Source organism: Pipistrellus hanaki, assembly GCF_964339955.1.
Source record: "Pipistrellus hanaki genome assembly, chromosome: 15".
NCBI lineage: Eukaryota > Metazoa > Chordata > Mammalia > Chiroptera > Vespertilionidae > Pipistrellus > Pipistrellus hanaki.
Genome location: NC_140517.1, coordinates 46,307,595 through 46,330,002, shown reverse-complemented (window position 1 = coordinate 46,330,002; position 22,408 = coordinate 46,307,595). Strand labels below are relative to the sequence as shown.

Here is a 22,408-nt window from a genome sequence, read left to right as displayed (position 1 = left end):
GGGCCTGGTCCCTCCAGCTCCTGCCAGCCCGTCCTCCGCACGGGGCTGGGACGGGCAGCGGTAAAGGAGCCGAGCCCACCACCGGAGCAGCCGCGGCTGCGTTCTGGGCCACAGCACGGAGCGAGGCCAGCACTGCTCCCACGTGGCACTTCCTGTGCCTCAGTTTCCCTCTGATCTCAGGAGGTGGATTCCATCGCCCCTCCTCATAGGACGGGTAAAACACAAGCCCCCCATGGGGGACGGCACATCCACGCCGACAGGGAGCGCCCAGGTGCCCCGAGCTGGGAGCCCGGCCGGGGCCTGGGCCCTGCGTGCCGTCACCCCACCCTCAGCAGCAGCTTCCGGGCACCGGAGGGGTCCGCATGCTCACTGCCTGGGTCCCCCTTAATCCTCACAGCACCCACTTCACAGCTAAGGAAACTGAGGCCCAGAGAGGGGACGGTACTAGCCAAGCCACACAGCCTGGCCTCCCTGAGCCGCCCTCAGACTTGGGCCACGCTCCCTGACCCCTCCCCAAATTAGACTCGGGGGGGGGGGGGGGGGGGAGGGCTAAAATTGCGGGGCTCGAAGGTAACATTTCATGAAATCTTTAATGAAACTGGGGGAGGGGCATGAAGAGGGGAGAGGCGATGGGCCAGGCTGGGGACCAGGAAGGTGGGCACAGGGCGGGGCAGGGGGCTCTCCTCGTCCCCACGGCAACCCTCTCCCAATCGTCCCGCTGACGGGGGAGGGGGCGGAGAGGCGGAGCCATAAATACGTCCAGAATTCCGAAGAGGCGGAGGAAGGAGTGGGCTGGGGTCTCAGAGCGGGGGCAGGGGCAGGCCCAGGCCGGGGCCGCCCTTGTCCGGGGGCCCCGGCTCCTTGGGCGGCCGCGGGGGGCCGGGGGGGTCCCCGGGCTTGCGGCCGTGCTTGCGGAAGTAGCGGTAGCGCTGGACGTAGGCACGCACCAAGTTGCTCACCTTCACCGGGTTGATCTCCCCACTTTTGCTGTGGCAGATCTGGGGGCGAGGGGCAGCCGCCATCACTGCCAGCGCCCCGGCCCGCCCACCGGGACGGCCGGCTGTGTGCCCGGGGCCAGGATGGCAGTCCCTCCTCACCCCGCTGCCGGGGGGCGGGGGGGCCCGGAGGGTGTGAGATCCTGCCGCCCCCTCGCCTTCCGGACCGAGCCCCCGCCCCAGCCCCCGCCCGCCTGCCCTCCTCTGCCTGCGTCACCCCGCGTGCCGCCCCTCCGGCCACCTTGTGCACGGCCTTCCTCAGGATGTCCTTGTACTCCTCCTTGGTGATGTCCTTCTTCTGGTAGTACGGCTTGATGGCCAGCTTCACCTCCTCCACCGCCCGCTCCTGCGTGTGCAGCTTCTTCAGGTACTGGCCGGGCAGCGGAGGGAACAGAGGCAGGTGAGCTCCGGGGGACCCGCCTGCACCCGCCGGCCCCCCAGCCTCCCGGGCTGCTGTGCACCCCGTCTGAGGCCCCAGGACCACAGGCTGGGCCTCGGAGTCCCTGAGCGCGTCCTCCAGGCCGCACGCTGGCCGGCCCGGGTGGCCACGCCAGGACACGCGCCCCTGCCCTCACAGAGTTCAGTCTAGTGCAGAGACAGGACGTGAGCCAAGCAGGACTGTGTTCACAGACTCTATGGGACCCTCTGAGCGCAGCAGCAAAGCATGGCGGGCTTCCGGCGTGGGCTTCACGGACTGCCCTGGCCGCTGAGGGGACAGCGGGCGAAGGGGTGCTGGGGGCCCAGGGCTGGTTAGGAGGGGAGGGGAGGGGAGGGCATGGGGGGAGATGCTAGAATCCTGCTGTACCGCCCGAGGCCTGGACGAGGGACCAAACCCCTTGTAAAAGCGGACAGGACTCATGAGGGGGCGGGAGGGGGTGGGGACACAGAGGCCACAGCAAGGAACCAGCCAGGGGGAGCTCTGAGGTGGGGACAGGACAGGAGCAGCTGAGAGACCCAACCCCTGCTGCAACCTCAAGTGGGATCTTTGCAAAAACCGACGGATAGGCCGAGACCGGTTTGGCTCAATGGATAGAGCGTCGGCTTGGGGACTGAAGGGACCCGGGTTCGATTCCGGTCAAGGGCATGTACCTTGGTTGCGGGCACGTCCCCAGTGGGGGGTGTGCAAGAGGCAGCTGATCGATGACTCTCTCTCATCGATGTTTCTAACTCTCTATCTCTCTCCCTGCCTCTCTGTACAAAATCAATAAAATATATATATTAAAAAAAAAAAGTTTTAAAAACCAACGAATAGGACACCTCCAGCAGGAGCACACATTCAGGCCAGAGGCGGTCTGCACAAGGCACAGTCCCCGAAACACCAACCCTGGGAGGCCGCCCTCCTGGGCCAGGGCTGAGGGAAGACGGGAAGGGTAAACTGAGTCTGGCAAGGGCAGGACACCCAGACGTCAGGGCCAGCATCTCGGGAGAGAAGATGCAAACTGTCTGCGGAACCGCTGGCCGCGCGGGCAGCGCCACTGCTGGGAGAGCCACCGGCCCCCGGGGTCAGTCCTCCGGCCCCCCAGCCCACAGGAAGTGGGTTTCTAAAGAGGGGGGGGCGGGCTGTTCCCACAGCCACCTCAGAGGCGGCAAGTGGAGACCACAGGCAGCGAGCGGACCAGAGCAGCCTCCGGGCACAGAGGGAGCGGCCAGTCCTCGGGCCACGCTGTCCGGTCCCGCAGGCCCGGTGCTGGGAGCACAGCGGCCCGCAGAGCCGGGCCTGCACCGGCCCTCACACGGCGCTGCCCACGGGGTCACGCTCCCCGGCACTGAGCACGGAGTGTGCTGAGGACGGGCACCGCCTCGGCCAGCGAGAGGCTGCTGGACCTTCACAAGGCCTCGGGGTCGGACTTGTCCGCTGGCCCATGTGATGGTATGAGTGTATGTTTATGTCCTCATCTGTCTGTCTTGACTGTCCCTCTCTCCCCATATATATGCACAAATCATTTTTTTAAAACCTGCCCAGCCCCCATTCATCCATCAGAGTGACAGTTCAGATCCTTACAACTGAACAACTTCAGTTTTTTTTAAACCTACGGCCCCCTCTGCTGGCAGCACCTCTGCCATTCTCTCCGGGCCCCTGCACCTCAGTGTCTGCTGCTGCTCCCTGCAAAACCGTCCCCGTCCCCCCGCCTCGCCCGGTCCCAGCTCACCTTGTCGGTGTCCCCTCGTCCCTCGGAGCTGCTGCTGCCCTCCCTCTTGTCAGACGCAGCAGCCAGCCCCGTGGGGGTGGGGGGGGTAGAGCTGCAGCCCCCGAGGGGAAGGCTGCCAGGGAGCAGGTAGCTGGAGGGGCCAGGGGGCAGGCCCAGAGAGGGGGGCACGGGAGCTGGTGTCACCCCCAGGCTGGAGGGTGGCTTTCGGTGGCTGAGGATCTGTGGAAGAGTTGGAGGATGAACAAAGGGCAGTGGAGGGAAAGAGGAAGCATGTACCCCTATGATTTCCACCCTGATTTCCCAACAACCCCAAGGGTAACAAGCTCCACTTCTGGCCAATATCTTGCCCCAAGGCCTGCTGGGAGTTGTAGTTCCTCTCCTAACCCAAGGCAGGGGACAAGAGAAGGGGCTGGGGGCTTCCCCTGGGGAGCCCACCTGGTTGGTGGCCTGGATCAGCTCCTGGGCCTTTGCTCGGCTCGCCAGGTTGGCTTCTTCCATCTTGAAGAGAAGTGCAGTCACTGCAGGAGGCGGAGAGGCGAGGACAGGGAGGTCCGGGGTTGACAGGAGATGAGACAGTGAATCTCACCTCTCCGCCCACGGCCACCCGCTGGGCCCCCTGGACAGGCTCAGAACTAAGGGGGCCTCGGCCGCTGAAACCCCCTCCACACTCCCCACGTTCTTGCCACTCAAGGAGCTGGCCACCTTGCCCATCACACCCGAACTCCGAGAGGCCCCCTGGACGGGCCCTCGCCCTCCTGCGGCCCCCGTCCAGGTGCCTGCATACCCACCCTTTCCAGGGCCTCCTCTGCCTCCGAGGCTGTCCCCAGATGGCGTCCTCTCCTGACCCTTCCTGCCCACCCCACAGCCCCGGCCGGGCCCGGGGCACACTCACAGGCCAGCACGCCGCTGGTGGTGCAGTCCACCCCAGCGGGCAGGTTCCAGGGCAGGGGCGGGGGCAGCGTGGGCAGCTGAGAGGCACGGGGAGCCGGCCCGTCCTCGGCCCCCGAGTCGCCGGCTGTGGATCCCGCGCTAGGGGCCGTGCTCGGGGCGGGGGCGGCCGTGCTGGTGGCCGTGGTGGTGGCAGGCTGTTGCTCCTCCTCCTCTTCCTCCTCCTCCTCCTCTTCTTCCTCCTCCTCCTCCTCCTCCGCCCCACCTCGGACCCCAGGCTCCTCAGCGGCCTCTTCGGGCAAGAAGGAGACCTCAGGAGTCTTGCAGCTGCTGTCCACAGTCTGGGAGTCCGGAGTGAGGGCGGGGGGCGGCGGGGCGGCCTTGGGGGGCGGGGTGCTGGGGGCCTTGGCCGCTCGCTCCTCCCCAGACCAGGAAGTCTCCTCGGCCCCCTTGGCTCCGGCGGCCTGGCTGCAGCTGTCGGCCTTGGACTTCTTCAGGGTCCCGGGCCCCCCGGGGCCGCCGCTGCCCGCGCCGCGCACCTTCTTCCTGGTCTTGGATGGCTTGGTCTTCCCCTTGGTCCCCTTGGCCTTCTTGGCCCCGGCCTTGGCCTTGACCTTGGCCTTTTTGGGCTTGGCGCTGCCGGGAGCCGCCTTGGCCACCTCGGCGGGCGCCCGCTCCTCGGGCTTGAGGAAGGGGGAGCGGCTCTCGCGGTCGCGGCTGAACTTGACCCCGATGGAGCCCAGGCCGGCGGGCGCGGCCTCCTTGGCGGGCGTGGTGCTGCTGACGCCCTCCCGGATCAGCACCGCCACCTTGGACTGCAGCTTCACCTTCCGGGAGGAGGAGCACGAGGAGGACGACGAGGACCCCGAGCCGCTGCTGACCGGCGGCTTGGGCGGGGGCCCCGCGGAGGGCGCGGCCTCCTTGGGGAGCCGGGCCTTCTTGGACGACCTGTCCCGGTCCCGGTCCCGGTCCCGGTCCCCCGCGTCCGGCGCCTTCCGCCGCGACGCCTTCTCCCGGGAGGAGGCCCCGGAGCGGCGCCGGTCCTTGTCGCCGCGGCCGCGCTCCTCAGCGCTCAGCCCCTCCGAGTCGTACAGCACCTCGCGCTTGGGCGATGCGGCGGGCGCGGGCGACGGGCCGCGGGGGTCGGGCTTGTCGGGCCGGCCCACCGTGATGGTCCGCTTGATGGCGAAGAGGTCGTGGTCCGTGAGGTCCTGGATGGAGGGCGGCACGGCGCCGCGGCGGCGGTCGCGCTCCGCGCCCAGCGAGGCGGCGCCCGGCGGCGGTGGGGCGGGCGCCGCGCCCTTGTCGCCGTCCCCGGAGCGCTTCTCGCCGCGGGACCGGGACCGCTTCTTCTTCTTCTTGCCGCCGCCCTCGCGGTGCTTGCCCCGGTGCCGCTCGCGCCGGGAGGACGAGGAGGACGAGGCGGCCGGCGGCGGGGAGGCCGAGCGCCGCCGGCGCCGCCGCTTGTCCCGGGAGCGGGAGCGGCGGCCGCCCCCGCGGCGGCGGTCGGGGCTGCGGGAGCGGCGGCGGGCGGAGCGGGAGCGGGAGCGGGAGCGGGAGCGGCGGCGGGCGGCGGCGTGGGAGCCGGAGCCGGGCTTGCGGTCGCGGGAGCGGTGCTTCTTGGAGTCCCAGGGGGAGGCGGGCGCGGCGGGCGCGGCGGCGGCGGCGGGCTCCTTGGCCTCGGGGCTGCGCTTGCGCTCCCGCCGGGACTTCTTGCGGGCGGGCGGGCCGGCGGCGGCGGGGCCCGGGGAGGGCGAGCGCTGGCGGTAGCGCTCCCGCCGCTGCGTGAGGATCTTGCGGCGGAGGTCCAGGCCGCCCCAGCGGGCGTCCGCGGGGGGCTGCGCGGGCGCCGGCTCCCCCAGGTCCACCTGCAGGGCGCCCTCGCCGTCCGACTCGGCGTGCAGCGACAGGAAGTCGTCCCCCTCCGGGGCGCGGGCGGCGGGCGGCGGGGCGGGGGGCTGGGCGGCGGGGGCCGGGGCGGCGGGCGGCGGGCGGGCGGCCCGGCCGGCCCGGAAGAGGGGCAGCGCCATCCTGGCCTCCTCCTCCGGCTGCACGATCTCGCCCTCCTCGATCTCCGAGTCGGCCGGCGGCAGCGGGGGCGGCGGGGCGGCCCCGCCGGCCGTCACCACCTCCACGGAGACCTTGCCTTCCCGACAGGCCTCCGCCTCGGCGCCCACGACGAAGACGCGGCGGCGGGTGGCCCCGTCCGCGCGGGTGGAGTCCGCCTGGGGCGGCGTGCCCGCGGCCGCGGTGGGCTGCGCGGGCTGCGGGTCCTGCCGGGGGCTCTCGTCACCTGGGAAGTCCTGGCTCAGGCTGTTGTCATCGTAGATGCCCGCCAGCGTCTCGGAGATGCGGCTGATGCTCTGGGACAGGCCTTCCTCCTCCTCTTCCTCCTCCTCCTCCTCCTCCTCTTCCTCCTCCTCGGGCGAGGGGGTGCCGGCGGAGGAGCTGGGGTTGGAGCCGGTGGGCTCAAAGGGATCGTACTTCTGCTCCGGTGCAGGCGGCGGGGAGTAGGCCTCGTCGGTGGGGTGGAAGGGGTCGTAGATGTCGAACCGAGGGGCGGGCTGGGCCGGGGGGGCTGGGGGCGGCGGTGGGGGCGGGGGGGAAGGGGAAGAGGAGGAGGGGGAAGGAGAAGGCGAGGAGGACGCAGAGGAGGGGGCAGGGGGTGGGGCAGGGCCCCCGTCCCCAGTGCCCAGGGTGAGGAGGTGGCGGGCACGGGCGGGTTGAGAATGAGACTGAGGAGAAACTGCAAAGGAACGGGGAGACAGAGCTGTGGTCAGGGGCGGGTCCTGCCTCCAGGACCCCCACCCCGGGATGGCCAGCAGCCCTCCACGCCCTCGCCCGCACTCGGCTCTCCTGGCGCCTACAGGTCCTGCCCCAGTGCTTCCCATGTGTCAGCTCCTAACAACGCTACACCAGATACCGTGCCCCAGGAGGAAACTGAGGCACAGAGCTGCGGGAGCTTCCCCAGGGACACACAGCGGGGAGGAGTCAGGGTGCAAACCTGGTCAGTGTGGCCCCCAGCCTGCACTCCCTCCTGAGACGGACACTGGCCCCCCAAGACCACCCTGACCGCTGAGGCCAGGCATGTCACTCAGAGGGCGCGGGCTTGGGGGGAGGGCTGGATTCGAACCTCAGACCGCCTGCTCAGCCAGGCTCAGGCCCGCTGCGGAGCCAGGGAGGGCGGGGCCAGGGAGGGGCGGGGCCCGGGAGCCCCGGCCCCTGAGTCTCCGCTCCAGCCCTCCCTGTGCAATGCCCCCACTCCAGGGGCTACATCTGCTCAGGACGTAGAGACACACCCAGCGGGGACAGGATGACCGTCATCCTTTCCTAAGCCACCCGCCCACACTCTGAGCACATCTCAGGGCCACAGGCCCTGCCCCAGGCCTCAGACACACGTCGGCGTCCACGGGACCCCGCCAGCCACATGGAGCTGCAAGGACCCGCCGAGGCAAGGACGCCAGCACGCCACGAGGATGGTGCCGGAAGCACAGGGTCGAGGGCAGCTCCGGAGCCACCTCCCGATCTGGATCCCAGGCTCCAGCCGTCCCTGCCTGCCTCAGTTTCCTCATCAGCAAGGTTTGTGCATTCAGTCAGTCCTTTTACCCGCCACCACCTATTTGTGCCAGGCGCTGATCGGGGCACCAGGAATAGAATGAAGAACAAAACAGACAAAAACCCCTGCCTTCGAGGAGCTCACATGCAAGTGGGGAGAGAAATACCAACATGCCAAGCACACAGTCTGCCAGCTGCGGAGGGCGCTGGAGTAAAACCAAGCAGGGTCCCAGGTTCAATTCCCCTCAAGAGCACATGTCCAGGTGGCAGGCTCCATCGCCAGCGGAGGGCGAACAGGAGGCAGCCAATCCATGATTCTCTCAACATTGAGGTTTCTCTCTCTCTCTTCCTCTCCCTTCCTCTCTGAAATCAACAGAAATATATTTTAAAAATAAAGAGAGAGGAAAAAAAGAAGAAAGCAGGAGAGGATGATGATGGGAGCATCCAGACCCCCAGGTCTGAGAGGACACATGAACAGCTGCACGGAACCAAACTGCACGGAACCAAACTGCACGGAACCAAACTGCCTGGCATTGGGAGGACTCAGTGAGCGTGAGCGCCTATGAGCCTGGTTATTATCACAACCTGAAGTGTGAAACAGTCTATGGACCAGCCGGCCGGTGTGGCTCAGTGGTTAAGCATCAATCTATGAACCAGGAGGTCACAGTTCCATTCCCGGCCAAGGGCACAGGCGATCCCCAGTGTGGAGTGCAGGAGGCAGCTAATCAATGATTCTCTCTCATCACTGATGTTTCTCTCTCTCCCTCTCCCTTCTTCTCTGAAATAAAAATAAAATAAAACCCTGCAATAAGCCAAGTGACAACATCTAAATATATCCAAAATGATAAAAAAATATATAAGTCTAGACGGAGTGGTCTGGAAGCACAGGCATCTACTTTTTTTAAATATATATTTTCTTGATTTTTTACAGAGAGGAAGGGAGAAGGTCAGGGAGTTAGAAACATCAATGAGAATCATCGATCAGCTGCCTCCTGCACACCCCCTACTGGGGATGTGCCCGCAACCAAGGCACATGCCCTTGACTGGAATAGAACCCGGGACCCTCCAGTCCGCAGGCCGACGCTCTATCCACTGAGCCAAACCGGTTTCGGCCTCCCTACGTTCTTAGTATTTTCCAAATGAAGACCAAAAGAACACTGGAATGAGGAAATAAAACATAAGCCCTGAAGCCAACTTCTAGGTCCTCCACACATCTATTTTACTTAAGGCCAGGAGCCACGTCCGGCCCACCATCTGTTTTTGTATATAAAGTTTTATTGGAACACGGTCCCGCTCATTTGTTTACTTATCCTCTATGGCTTCTCATTTTAAAAGAAATGACATTTCTTTTGTGGGCCCCTAAGGCTGTGGTGGGTCCTAGGCACCATGACCCAGAATCTAACAGACAAGCCAAACTGCAGCTTAAAAAAAGGACAAGGAAACCATGAACCGGCTCAGAGTGCCTGAGCCGCAGCGGCTCGCAGCTCACCCTCTGCTTCACCTTCCTCTTCCTGTCCTCTCTACCCTCCCCAAATACGCAGGTCCATGCCAAAGTGAGGCCTAACCCAGGTCTCTACGGGGTCCGGGGTCCGGCAGCAGCATCACCAGGGTTAGAAACGGGAATTCCCGAGCCCCACCCCAGACCTGCCAATCGGAAACCTGAGGACAGGCCCAGCGACCTGCGCATCAGGAAGTCCTCCTGGTGCCCAGCCGGTGTGGCTCAGTGGTTAGGCACTGACCTACGAACCTGTCAGGGCACATGCCCCGGCTGTGGCTCCATCCCCAGTGTGGGGCGTGCAGGAGGCAGCCGATCAATGATTTCCTCTTATCATTGATGTTTCTCTCTCTCTCTCCTCCCTTCCTCTTTGAAATCAATAAAAATATATTTTTTTTAAAAAGGAATTCCCCTGGGGATCCTGCTGCCTGCTCCGGTTTGAGAACCCGTGCTCCTCCGCGGTGCTGGGCAGACTGTCACGTGGGTGAGCGCGCGGCACAGACGCCAACACGGCGGGCCTTCCGCCCGGACACACCTGGGCTGGGGCTCAGGACCACCCAGACAACGGGCTGTGCCGCCCTGAACAAGTGATTCCCCTCAGCCTCTCCTCTGGAGGACGGAGATGTGAGAGTGCCCCCTGCTGGGGAGACACACCCCGTGCAGCTCACGGAGAGGTGGGGCCCGGGTGGCGCACTGCAGCCTTCATTCGGGTGCCACAGGGGAAACGCACCCTAAGGATTCTGTCTAACCGGAACCATCGTCGTGACTGCCCCTGACGCACACAGCGGCGGCCGGCGCCTGCCCAGCCCGCCCCGGCACACGTACCCGTTTTGCCCGTCCTCCAGGCCCTGAGACGAGGCAGCAGGCTGGGCACCGGCAGCGGGACGGGGTCCCGGTCCCCGATGCGGACCTCGGCCACCAGCTCCAGCATGTCCTCGCTTCTGCAAGACGGAGGAGCGAGTGAGCGGGGTGCTCCCGGCTCCCGGCCGAGGCCTCTGCCACTCCGCCGCCCGCTACTCACTCGCCAGGCTGCAGGTCCAGCTGGCTGGGCACCCAGGTGTCGGGGGGGTCCAGGACGCTCACCAAGCCCGCCAGGAAGCTGTCAGCGGCCATGTCCAACACCTGGGGCGGGAGGACAGCTCCGCCCTCACCCTGATCCGGGGAGGACCGCAGATCCCTCCCCCCAGCCCCCGCCCTCTCAGGACCCAGACAACGGAGACCCCGCCCCCTTCAAGGAAACATATGGGCTCAACCGATTCCCTCATCCTGACTGTCCCCAAGGCCTGACCCCATACCCTCCAACATGGCCCCTGACCAGCACCCACACCAGGAGGCTGGATCCCCATCCCACCTCCCCGTCTCAGGGATCCAGGCCCGGCCCGTCTCCCCGCCCCTCCTTACTCACAGCAGCCGTGTCCGGTCCCCCGGACTCCTGGGAGCGGGACTCCGAGCGAGGGCTCCGGCAGCGCCTCCAGCGGAGGCCATGGCACCTGGAGCCGTCTGCGGGAGACACCGTGGGCACTGGGACAGGGACTGGTAGCAGGGACTTGGGGGGCAGAGGACAGAGAAGCCCACCCTCCTCTCCCAACCTCCACCTGCCACTTCCCCAACACCCTCTGGGCCTCCAACTCTCACCCACTCGTCCTCCCAGCTGCCCTCGGGACAAAACCCAGCCAGGGCAGCTCGGCACTGGAGCCAGCTCTGTCCTGGTCCCCGCAAACTTCTATGGCCGCCCCTCCCACCCCCTGCCCGCCAGCCCCTCGGAAACACAGATCAGGCCTGCGGCGCAGCCCTGTGCCATGCGCCTGCTGCTGCCTCTCAGGCTGTCTCCCTCACCAGACAGCTCTAACATGCCACCTCCTCCAGGAAGCCCTCCTGGACAGGTTCCTCCATTAGCTTAGCTGGGCCTCCTGCCCGCTCGGGTACCACAGGCCACCTCCTGACCATGCCTATGGACCCCTCCAAGGCAGACTCATCTTCAGCTCCTTTGCCAGCCCAAGGGCGGCACCAGGAGGTCTCAGGAAAGCCCGTGGATGAGATCGGGGTCAGGGATGCAGAGGTGGGGCAGGGAGCCAAAGAGGAGCCAGAACCCAGCCTACCTTTGTCGTTCGCCAGGTCCCCCTGCAGGGAGGTGCCCACGGCCTGCTGGATGGCCCGCTGCGGGAGAGATGGGGTGGAGAGGTGGAGAGAAAGGGCGGCGGTCAGGGGGCTGGTGCAAATGCTCCCGAGGCTGCTCCCGGGAGAGGGGCATTCTGGACACCCTACAACCAGACTCAGACCCCTCAGAGGTGCCGGGAGCCTGGGCCCCGGGCCCCCTCCCGCTGGGCCCACGGGTCCTCCCCGCCTCCCAGCCCCTCCCTCCTCGGCCGCGGGGCACAGGCCTCACCAGGATGAAGGCGGAGGGAGAGCGCGCGGGGTCTCGGTCGGGCGGGCCATCGCCCCTCTCCTCGCCCGACTCCTCTGTCTTCCCTCGAGGCTCATCTTCCTCCTCCATGGTCACCTGAGGGGGGGGGGGGAGTGTGGAGAGCAGGCTGCGGGGCGGGGCGGGGGCCAGGGGGGCGGTGCGATGGGTGTGCGCACACAGGCATCCAGTCCCACGCCCAGAATTCCCTCTGCTGAGCTGTGGTTCCCGGTGGCGTGCTCACAGCCTCGCGCCTGCACCGTTCCTAACATGAGGGAGTGCCGAGGGCACCTCCGCACAACGCAACTTCCTAAGCATCACCCAAAACCGTTTACATACATGACATGGAACTGTGACGTATATAACATGGAACCGGGTGCCACTTTTGAAACGAAAACACTGACGTTAGAAGGGCCTGCTGCCCACCAGACACACACACACACACACACACACACACACACACACACCCCGGACATCGCCTCTGGCCTGTCTGCCCGCTGCACGGAGGCATGGCTGCCGCCTTGGTGATGTCACAGGAATGCTTAGATGACGCAGAGCCGAAAGGCCATCCTTCAGCTGCGGCTGAGTGAGGCTTCAGAAAACAGGAGTGTGCCAGCTGTGGGCTCCCCTCCAGCTGTCAGACCCGCTTCTCCGCAGCCATACCCAGCCCCAGTCCCTAGAGAGCTTCGAACCCCTAACCCCGCACTCAGTACGCGGTGCAATCAGAGTGTCCTCCTCAGAGGACGGCGGTGAGAACTGAAAAGAGCCGCTTCTGCCACAGAGTCAGCTCAGCCCAGTGCTCAGCACAGAGTACCAATAATGATAATTTTCATTATTAGCTTCTGGGGGCCGGGCTTCCCCCACACCCCCTTTCTCCCCTGCACACCTACAAAGACCTCTGTCCCGCTCTCCCTCCTACCAGATTTTCAACACTGCTATTTTTTTTTTAATTGATTTCAAAGTGAGGGAGAGAGAGAAACATCGATGAGAGAGAATCATTGATCTGCTGCCTCCAGCACGCCCCACACTGGGGATCCAGCCCGCAACCCGGGCATGTGCCGTCACCAGGAATTGAACTATGACCTCCTGGTTCATAGGTCAAAGCTCAACCACTGAGCCAGGGAAGGATGGGCATTTTTCAAGCTTTTTGAAAGCTTTCCCTCGCAGCCTCCCAGCTCCCTAAGAGCCTGGGGCTCCTTCCCTCACTCCCCATGGACACACGCCCTGCAAAGGCCCTGAGGCCAGTTTCCCAGCTCTGAGGGCAGGTCCCAGCCCTGGAGCTTCTCTCCAGCACCAGGGGGAAGCACAGGTGTCAGTGATCCACAGAAGCTTCTTGTAGATCTGCAGGCTACAGACAGACACACCGACCCCAAAACCTCCGTATGAAGACACTCCCTTGCCCATTCACGCATGCCCCAAGCTCTGCAGACACAATACCAGTGGCTCCTTAAAAAAATTTTTTTTTACTTGAAAAGGCTCCGCAGATGTTGCTAGGTCCCTAGATCAGTGAGTGGTTCCCACTGAGAGCGGTGTAAGTGCTTCACACACAGCTCGTCACAGAAAGCAATTCGGTAGAACACAGCAGAAGATTCTTCAGGTTGCAAGAACTAAGTGGAAATACCAGTGGGACGTGGGTCTATGGTTCAATATATATGTCAGTAGGTCCTGGGGGTCGCAAGGAGAAAATGTATTTCTTACTGTAGACCAAGGTCAAGGGTTTGAAAAGCGCTGCACGGAGAGCTGGGTGATCCTACGGGCTTCGTCAGACTCACGTGGGCGAATTCTGACTCTCTGGCCCCCAAGGCCATACAGACTTTCAAGACATTTTCCATCCGAATTACCTTCTAAAGTGCAAGTACGTTTGAGTTCCGCATATTTCCCAGTACTCTCCTTTTGTCTTATTCCCCATCTGATTATCTGGCCCCAAAGGCATTCGCATCTGCTCCAGGCACGGAGACTGCACTCTTGCAGGCACACTCAGAGCCACCACCGAGCGGGTTCCAGGTCCTTCTAGCTGCCCACAGCCTCCTGTCACTCCGATCAGACACTCCCCAGACGATGGAGACCCATCCAGGCCTTGCAGCACAACTCAATACTCGCCTCCCTCCCTTGGGGGGGCACATCCCACCCCTGAATGACTTCCTAACCCAGGATCGGCTCCTTCAGGCCGGCTCGATGGCCCCAGACCCGGGTAGGTGAGTGGCAACCTCAGGTCGGCCCCTGCAGACACCTCGCAGCCCCGATCGACGTACCCCAGAGCTACAGCGATGGCTCTGCAGATACGCCCCGGCTCTTGCACACCTCCCTCACCTCTGGGACAGATCTCCAGATCTCAAGATGGCCCCAGAACCCTCCGAACAGACCCCAGCCTCCGGTCAGCCCATAAAGGCGATCCACAGCGCCTACGGAAAAGACCCATGATGGAGGGCAGGCGCCAGGCCCGGCCCAGGCCCTGCGGACGCCCCCAGTTCTCACGGGGACGCCCCGCAGATGCCCTCGGCACCCACAGACGCGTCCCGGGGCCTGGAGGAGGCCCCCGGTTCGGCGCCAGCCTCCGCCTCCGCTGCCCAGCCGGAGGCCGCCCCGCGAAGTCCTTCAGGCCCCGCGGCGTGTGGGGAGGACCGCAGGGCTACCCGCGACCCGACTCCGCCCCGCCCACCCCGAAAGGCCCGAGCCCCGCGGCCCGGACCGCCGCCGCCATCTTACCCCGCCGCTCGGGCTGCGGCTCCGGCCCCGGCGCGGGGCGGGGCGGGCTGGGGAGGTTCGCGAGCGGAGGAGGAGAGGGGCGGAGCTCAAGCGCCGCCGAGCTTGCCGGGACTTCAAGTACCGTGCACGGTGCCCTGAAGGCTGGTGGGAAGGCTCCGGACTCAGTTTCCCAACAGCCAACGGGGCACCTGGGGCAGGGGGTGCGCGCGACGCACGCCGGGAGGCGTAGTCCGCGCGTCGCCTCCGTCACGCGGGGACAGCATGGGGGTGAGAGGTGAAGTAGGCGGGGCTGCGGTAGCCCGCGAGGTAGTCCCACAATGCCCTGCGCGCGCGGAAAGCCCGAGGAGCAGGAAGTGACTTAAAGGAGCTTGTAGCCCGACAGACGCAAGGGAATTGTAGTTCGGGAAGTGCAGCCAAAAAAAAAAAAAGAAAAAAAAAAGTTGGATTGACTGCAAACTGCCCCGCCCACATTCTGGGGAGCCCAGAATCTCGATCCCCTAGTCCCCTCTAAATTTAGAACCAAGAAGGCCGGCCCTCCAGCCTCCTTATTTAGGATAGTAAAGTCCAAATTCCTATTCGTCTCTCTCGGCAGAGGATTTCGGGTTCCCATTTCCCTGCTCCTCCCTGCGACTCAGGAGTCCGAGCCTTCCTCCTTCCTTAGATCCAGGAGTTGGGCACTCAGACCATTCCTGGCCTCAGGCTGGTACCTTACACGAACATGGGTTCTGGTTCCCCACCTCAATTCCCGCGGGATTAAGAATTCCGGACCCCCAGCCCCTCCAACTCCTGGACACAAGTCCGGGCCCTCAGCTTCCTCCTTTACGGGACATGGGTAGTCCTAATAATAAAGACCCCCAGATCCTTCCTCCCCGGGATACAGGAATGCCAGACCTCGAACCCCATTCTCTCCTAGGGGCCCAGGGGTCTGGACCGTCAGCTTTTTCCTCCTTCAAAGACCCAGAAATCCTGGCTCTAGAGGCCCTTCCTGACCCAGGCGTCCGGGCTTGGGCGAGCTGGCTCATGGATTAGGAATGCAGTGATCTCACGGCCCCTCCCTGTCCCGTTACTCGGGCTGTCCTCCTCCAGGGCCCCAGCTCCCCTCCCAGTCTGCCTTCCGCTTGGTTGGGACAGCGGGAACCGGAAGCCTGGGTCCCTGAGCGGGCGGAGACTGCGAGAGGCAGCCCGGACGCCCGCCCGGGTCGGAAGTTTGGCCGGGACCCCAGGACGGAGGTGGAGCTTCCCCCCAGGACCGGCTCCTTCCTTGGAGCGCGCCTATATACGGCCGCGCGGGAGCCGCCGGCCCCGCCCCCTAGAACGAGGCCCCGGGGAGGAGGGCGCCCTGAGACGCAGCTTCACCGAGCTCCTGATTTGCATAGCCCCGCCCAGAACGAGCCTTCCCACCCGTGAGCCCAGAGAACGCGAGCTTCATTAGCATAGCCCCGCCCCCAGGCGGCCCTCCAGCCCCGAGCGCGTGGCGCCGCGCCCTCCGTGAGCGCAGCACTCTTTCCCTCATTAGCATAGCCCCGCCCCTCTAGGAATTCCCCTTCACGGGGGACGTCGTTCCCCGATCGCTATTAGCATAGCCCCTCCTCTTACCTCGCCTTACCTCCCCCTTAAGTGTACCGAGTCTGTGTCCTTTTCGCTGACGCTCATGATTATGCAGTGGATCATTAGCATAGCCCCACCTCCAAGGCCCCGCCCGGCTCCCCCCAGGCTGTAGCGGCGGCGGCGGCAGCGGACGCGACATGAGCAGCGGGGCGGCGTCCGCGACGGGGCGGGGGCGGCCCCGGGGCGGGGGGCCGGGCCCCGGGGACCCCCCACCCAGCGAGACACACAAGCTGGTGGTCGTGGGCGGCGGCGGCGTGGGCAAGAGTGCGCTGACCATCCAGTTCATCCAGGTAGTGGGGGACCTCACTTCGGGGGGTGGGGGTCCCCCCGGGGACCAAGAACATAGCCCTTGGGGGAGGATCCCTGAGACCCCGATTTCCTCTGGATCCATCCCGGAGACCCTCTTAGGAGGCCCTCTAATCTTAAAACTCCCCCCTGAGAATGTGACTCAGGGCCCCCCAGGACGTTCACCCTCTTACCTGAGGGATCTTCCTTCTCCACTCACGTCCTGAGACTCCCCACCCCTCCCCCATGGCCCGGGGCTCCCCTTTCCCTGTTGACCTGACCCTGAGCACCTCCTGGGAGCACGTTAAACCCCTAAGTGGCCCCATCCAGACCCTAAGTCCTTTCCTGTGCCCCCACCGGTGTAGATGCCACTTCCTCTCACCCTGAGCCCCGTCTCCCCCAAATCCCAGACCTCAGCTTCCCCTCTGAGAGCCAGAGCCCGCTGGGGGGACCCTGTGCACAAAGCCCTGGAGGTGCCCCCAGTCTGGATGCTTGGTCCGTCCAGGCACCTCCCCCAGAATCTAGACATGATGCCCAGACATGGGCCCCGGGTCCCATCTGGGACCCCCCAGTTCTAAGAGAAATGCCCTCAGACCCAAGAAAGTTCTAAAAGGTCCCTGTGCCCCTTGGTCATTCCAGAGAACTCGAAGACCCCAAATCCTGGGGCTCCCACATCCCGGGAGACCCAGACCCCCCCCCCCTCTTCCCCTGAGGAAAACCAATTACTCCTCTTGAATTTTTCCATTCAAGACTCCCTCTCTCAGAAACGCTGGCTACCTCCCTCCCCAAATAGTCTCCATGGTAGAAGCCCCCCCCCCATTCTTGACACCCCCAGAAATAGCTATTCCTGAGGAGTGTCTCTGACCTCATAAATGCATGTCGGGGTCCTTAAGATTCCAGACAGGCACTTCTATTTTAGTACAAACTCCCCAATGTGCCCAAATTATCTTCCGGCTTTCCCTCTCCCAGTTCTCTCCCCTGAGCTTCTCGGGAGGTGCGCTAAACACACCCTCCTAATCCCCCAGGGCCCGGTCCCCGCACCCTCCTTCCAGGACGAGCCCTCACCGAGCACCACCCCCAGCAGACAGGGTGCAGCCCTGAGACCCCCAGCTGCCAGGTCACCCCTTCTCGCTGGAAAGGAAAACTCCACCCCATTCCCAAGGGAAACATCCCTCCTGCCTCAGAGAAACCCTAGAAAGGTGTTGCTCCTGAGAAGACACTGCAGAGGCCCCTGGGCCCAGACCCCTTAAGAGACCCGCCTCCCCCCCCCCCACCCAGTGCCTGGACGGGAGCCCTGGCCGGTGCAGAGAAAAGCCCCCCAGCCCTGGGCCCCTGATCCCAGGGGCAGACCCAAGCTGCTCAGAAGCCTGGCTGGAGCCAGGCGGGACCCAGGCAGGAAGGGAGGGGCCCGGCCTGAAGGAGGGGCAGTTTATCCAAAGTTGGATTGGAACCCAGACCTTCCCCTGGGAGGAGACACTGAGAGCCGCCCCAGGAGGAGGAGGAGGAGGAGGAGGAGGAGGAGGAGGAGGAGGAGGAGGAGGAGGGACAGATACAGACAGGCAGAATCCTGGACAACAAGGCCCCTAATAACTGAGCACCTACTGTGTGTGTGCAGGCAGTGTGGCCAATGCCAGACGTGAAGTGGACTTCCCCTGAGTCTCACAGACACTGACTCCATGTGGGGCTATTTTTACCCTCCTTTTTCTAAATGAGGAAACAGGCTCAGAGAGGGGAAGTGATTGGTCCCATGCCACACAGCCAGGAGGTCGCCAGGATGTGGGAGCCGTGCTTGATGCCAGAGAGAGAGAGACAAGCGCGGGGGAGCCTCGGAGACAGGGGGACTGGGGGCGGCAGAGGGAGGCGCAGACAGCCAGGAAGAGGAAGATGGAGCCCAAGAGACAGGGGGGACCGAGATCCAGGGAGCGGGGACAGGGAAGGCGGGCCCCAAGGGGCAGAGCTGTGTCCTCCCCGCTGGGGCAGTGGGGTAACCGCGTCCTCTCCCCACCCCCAACCAGTCCTACTTCGTTTCCGACTACGACCCCACCATCGAGGACTCCTACACCAAGATCTGCACCGTGGATGGCGTCCCGGCCCGGCTGGACAGTGAGGGCGGCCGAGAGGGGATGGGGGATGAGGGTGGGGGGCGGCGGGGGTGGGGGGCGGGATGCGGGGCCTAGGTGCCTGGGGATGGCCAGGGGAGCCTTGTCCACATGGCGGCCCTCTCCCGTCGCTGCAGTCCTGGACACCGCGGGCCAGGAGGAGTTTGGCGCCATGCGGGAGCAGTACATGCGCGCCGGGCACGGGTTCCTGCTGGTGTTTGCCATTAACGACCGGCAGAGGTGAGGGGAGCGGGGAGGTGGCCGAGCCCGGGGGCGGGGCCGAGCCGGGGACAGGGCCAATCCTGAGGGTGGGGCTGAGCCAGGGGTGGGGCTTAGCTTTGGGGCGGGGCTAAGACGGGCGGAGCTGAGCCAGGGGGGTTAGCTTGGGGGCGGGGCTAAGATGGGCGGAGCTAAGTCAGGGTCAGGGCCAATCCAGGGGGCGGGGCCAATCCTGGGGGCGGGGTTGAACAGCTGGACCGCACCCCTCCGGGCTTCCTCTGCAGTTTCAACGAGGTGAGCAAGCTCTTCACGCAGATCCTGCGCGTCAAGGACCGAGACGACTTCCCCATCGTGTTGGTCGGGAACAAGGCCGACCTGGAAGCGCAGCGCCAGGTCCCAGACGCCCGGGGGTCTCCGTCTCAGCCCGGGGGTGGGGGCACCTCCTGTCCCTCCTCACCTCAGCATCCTCTGGCTTGTGGGATCCGGCCCCCTCCGCGGCCACGCCCCTCACTAGATGTGCTGCCCCCCCCCAAGCCTGAGTCCCCGGCTTTGCCCCCCAGGTGTTCCCAGGAGAGGTGGCTGGTCCCCAGGTCCCCAAGCCCTGACTCTGCTGCACCCCCAGCTCTTGTTCCCACCGGGACCTTTTTGCACCAGCCTTTTTTTTTTCTTTCTATTTCTTAAATAAATTATATAATATCTTTATTGATTTCAGGGAGGCAGGGAGAGGGAGAGATAGAAACATCAATGATGAGGGAGAATCATTGGTTGGGTGCCTTTTGCACACCCCCTACGGGGATCAAGCCTGCAACCTGGGCATGTGCCCTTGGCAGGAATAGAACCAGGGACCCTTCGGTCTACAGGCCGATGCTCTATCCACTGAGCCGAACTGGCCAGGGCTGCACCAGCCTCTCTTGTCTCCCTTCTGGTCCACCTCCCACTGGGTCCCGCTGCCCCTCCCCTGCCCCCAGCCCTCCGTGGCTCCCCATTGGCCCTGGGGTGCCCACCAGGGGGGTCTCCGCCCTTCCTTTCTCTGCTCCCACCACTTCCCTCTGCCATGGCATTGCCTGCAGAGCGCATCTTCAGAGAGAGCCTCGGGGGGATTTCCAGCCTTGGCAGCTTGGCCTCTGCTGGGAACACGCCCTTCTCTGCCCCACGGACTGTCCCCTCACTTGCTGGAGGGCACACGTCTCTGCGGGCCAGGCTCTCCCCTCCTCAGAGGGCACCGAGCCCCCTCCGTGTCCCCCACAGGATCTCTGGAACTTTCCACTTGAGCCCCCAGCGCACCGTGTGTGACCCCTCCCCGCCCCATTCCAGCGCAGTGTGTCCGCCTTCTGCCCCGTCCTGGTGCAGGGACCTGAGTCTCTCCTGTGTCTCCCCCCCTACCCCCCAGGTGCCCCGATCTGAAGCCAACACCTTCAGCGCCTCCCACCACGTCGCCTATTTCGAGGCGTCGGCCAAACTGCGTCTCAACGTGGACGAGGCCTTCGAGCAGCTGGTTCGGGCTGTCCGGTGCGTGGTACCCCCCCCCCGCACCCCCCCATTATCTGTCCCCAGCCCCCCCGGGGCCCAGCCTCACCGGCCTCTCCACACAGGAAGTACCAGGAGCAGGAGCTCCCGCCCAGCCCGCCCAGCGCCCCCCGGAAGAAGGCCAGGGGCTGCCCCTGCGTCCTCCTGTAGGGGAACCCGCGAGCCCCAGGGACCAGCCGCCCCCCCCCTCCTGGGTCTCCCAGGCTACACTACACCCCCCACCCCGCCACGACCCCGGCCCTGCGGCCACTGCCACCGCGTGCCTCTGCCAACGCTTCCGCCCCCCACCCATGCCCCGTGGGGGCGAGGGGCCCCCGGGCATCCAGCCCGGTCACTGCTGTATAAAACCCCGCCCCGGAGAAATAAAGGTCACTGCCAACGTCAGGAAGTGCTTGTGTGGCAGGGGAAAGGGCTAGAGGAGGCCGGTGACCTCAGGGCGCGTACACACACACACACACACACACACACACACACACACGCCTCGGCCCACGCCCACCTAGAACCATGGGATCTAGAACCCGGGGAGGGTGGGGGCAGGGGCCATTGAGAACAAGGTGAGCCAGGTGTCTGGACCCCAATGCCCTTCAACAGGCCATGCCACCCTTTTCTGTGTCGGTGGGCATTTGTTGGGATGAGGTTTAACGTTGGAAAAAGAATTTTTTCCCCCTGGAACATTCTACAACGACCCCGTTCAATAGGGTAGCCAGAAGCTACACGTGACTGTTATTTTCCCCCCCAATGATCCCAGAGAGGGGGAGGGAGAGAAATTCGGACCCGTTGTCCCACCCACCCGCCTCCTGCCTGTGCCCTGACGGGGATCGAACCCACAACCCAGATGGGTCTGCACGATGCTCCAACCAACAGCTACTTGGCGGGGACAAGGGCAGGGGCCTGTCCTGTCACACTGGCCTTCTTTCAAGAGCCCAATTCCTTCTTCCCACGGGGCTGGCGGCCACCCCAAGGCAAACAGGCAGATTCCCACCACCGCAGAGAGGTCCATGGGTGTTCTAGAAAGTTCCAGACTTTGGAGCCTGGCAGCAACCACCACACACCCCACCCACCCCCTCCCACCTCCGATGGATGTTTGAAAGGGCTTCTGGCCGGAGGAGAAAGGGACAGGTGGACGGATTGGTGTCCGAGCAGCCAGCTGGCAAGTTCTCAGTTCCAGAATGTTCCCAACTGGGCTGGTGTGGACACACCCATCTGGGCCTCTCTCCTGGGAGGGGCAGAAGTGTGGGGTATCGCAAGGCCACCAGACACAAGTTGCTAGGAAACCTTTGACTCCCCAACATTCAACCCAGGACCCCCCCATTCCACGCTCCATTGGCTGCCCTAGAAGGCTGGAGACCACCCCTCACCCATCCCCCAAGCCCACCGGACAGGCGTCTGGGAACCCCAACCCTCAACACACCAGCCAGAACCCCCTCCTCCCACCTGTCCCCAGGCCTGAGCTTTGACCTCCCCCCGAAGAGCTGTCCCCAGTCCACGGCCTGCGGCCCCTCCCCCCACATCCGGGTCCCCGGCCAGAGTGCTCTCCGCACACCCACCCACCCAGAACCCACTTCCTGGGCCCGGGTTCAAGCCCAGCCCCACCGCCTCCGTCGCAGGGCCTCTGTCTTGTCCTCCGCGCCCTGTGTGATGTGGGCGACCACAGAGCCACGTCCCAGGCCGGAGGCCCGGCACCAGGACTGTCCCTCTGTGCTCCGGAGCAGAACAATGATCGCTGGCTGTCCCCTCCCGGCTTTCGTTATCACAGGATCCTTGGCACCGGCTCCACCTTCCGCCCGGGAATGAGCAAGGCTCCGATGTATTGTCCCGCAGGCTCGCTCCCTCTCCTCCCCCTCCTCCTCCCCCACCTCGGGGGCGGGGCGGGGCCCGTGGGGGGGATGTTTCTAGCAGTTTCCACAGAAGACCCGACACCCCCACCGAAGGCCCACAGCCAGGGGTGAGGCACGCCCCAGCACAAGGCCTGAGTTCTGGCTGCGTTGCCAAACAGCGCCAAGTCCTTGGCCGGGACACCCTGGCTCTCGGAGGCCCCAAGAGGCCCCGGGAGAAGCCGAGAGCTCGCATTTGCCCCCGGAACAAGGCACTCGTACAAACCCACATGACAACTGGCCGCCACCGCCATTCCACACCCATCAGGCAGCAGCCAGAGGCTGGCGGGACCCTGTTGGCATCGCCCTGGGCACATGTGTGCCCCCGTGCGGCTCTCCTCTCCGGATCCCGCCTCCCCCGGGCTCTGTCAGTGACTGTCTCTCTGGGTCCTTCGTCCATCTGTCATCCTGTCTGTCGGTCCTTCTTGTCATCTCTTGGACCTCCGACACACCTCTCAGGTCTCCTTCTGAGGGTAACAGCAGCCAAGTGCTCGCAGTGCCCAGCGCTTCACACAGGTTCCCTTCATCTTGCCGAAAGCCCATTTTACAGATGACAAAACTGAGGGTTGGAGGCTATTACTCTGATAGTGCGAGAGCTGAGACTCA

The 22,408-nt window shown here is 64.5% G+C and overlaps 2 protein-coding genes across 4 annotated transcripts; one reads left to right on the top strand and one right to left on the bottom strand.

Moving 5' to 3' along the window:
- Positions 1-571: 571 nt before the first annotated feature.
- On the bottom strand, positions 572-14,316 carry SCAF1 (SR-related CTD associated factor 1). Of its 3 annotated transcripts, XM_084905802.1 has the most exons (12): positions 14,191-14,217; positions 13,795-13,886; positions 11,470-11,583; positions 11,183-11,240; positions 10,489-10,583; positions 10,105-10,205; positions 9,909-10,024; positions 4,038-6,779; positions 3,581-3,663; positions 3,146-3,364; positions 1,237-1,365; positions 572-998 (listed from the first exon to the last, which is right to left on the bottom strand). In XM_084905802.1, exons 3-12 carry the CDS (start codon positions 11,575-11,577, stop codon positions 801-803), a joined length of 3,849 nt encoding a protein of 1,282 aa, XP_084761928.1. In that variant the 5' UTR covers positions 11,578-11,583; positions 13,795-13,886; positions 14,191-14,217; the 3' UTR covers positions 572-800. The 3 variants fall into 3 exon arrangements, with proteins under 3 accessions (XP_084761928.1, XP_084761930.1, XP_084761929.1); XM_084905804.1 differs by lacking the exon at positions 13,795-13,886 and having other exon boundaries at positions 14,191-14,316; XM_084905803.1 differs by lacking the exon at positions 14,191-14,217 and having other exon boundaries at positions 13,737-13,865.
- Positions 14,317-15,890: 1,574 nt separating this feature from the next.
- RRAS (RAS related) lies at positions 15,891-20,312 on the top strand. The gene is made up of 6 exons (XM_084906261.1): positions 15,891-16,088; positions 18,099-18,186; positions 18,320-18,422; positions 18,686-18,794; positions 19,792-19,910; positions 19,994-20,312. Exons 1-6 carry the CDS (start codon positions 15,936-15,938, stop codon positions 20,076-20,078), a joined length of 657 nt encoding a protein of 218 aa, XP_084762387.1. The 5' UTR covers positions 15,891-15,935; the 3' UTR covers positions 20,079-20,312.
- Positions 20,313-22,408: the final 2,096 nt, after the last annotated feature.

Bases quoted from the DNA above. Each gene is read 5' to 3' on its own strand.
- SCAF1 (XM_084905804.1), bottom strand. From the start codon at position 11,577: ATGGAGGAGGAAGATGAGCCTCGAGGGAAGACAGAGGAGTCGGGCGAG. The intron at 11,241-11,469 runs GTGAGGCCTGTG...TCTCTCCCGCAG, and splicing joins CTCCCTCCGCCTTCATCCTG to CGGGCCATCCAGCAGGCCGT. The intron at 1,366-3,145 runs GTGAGCTGGGAC...CTGCCCGGCCAG, and splicing joins GACGAGGGGACACCGACAAG to TACCTGAAGAAGCTGCACAC.
- RRAS (XM_084906261.1), top strand. From the start codon at position 15,936: ATGAGCAGCGGGGCGGCGTCCGCGACGGGGCGGGGGCGGCCCCGGGGC. The intron at 16,089-18,098 runs GTAGTGGGGGAC...ACCCCCAACCAG, and splicing joins TGACCATCCAGTTCATCCAG to TCCTACTTCGTTTCCGACTA. The intron at 18,187-18,319 runs GTGAGGGCGGCC...CCGTCGCTGCAG, and splicing joins CGTCCCGGCCCGGCTGGACA to TCCTGGACACCGCGGGCCAG.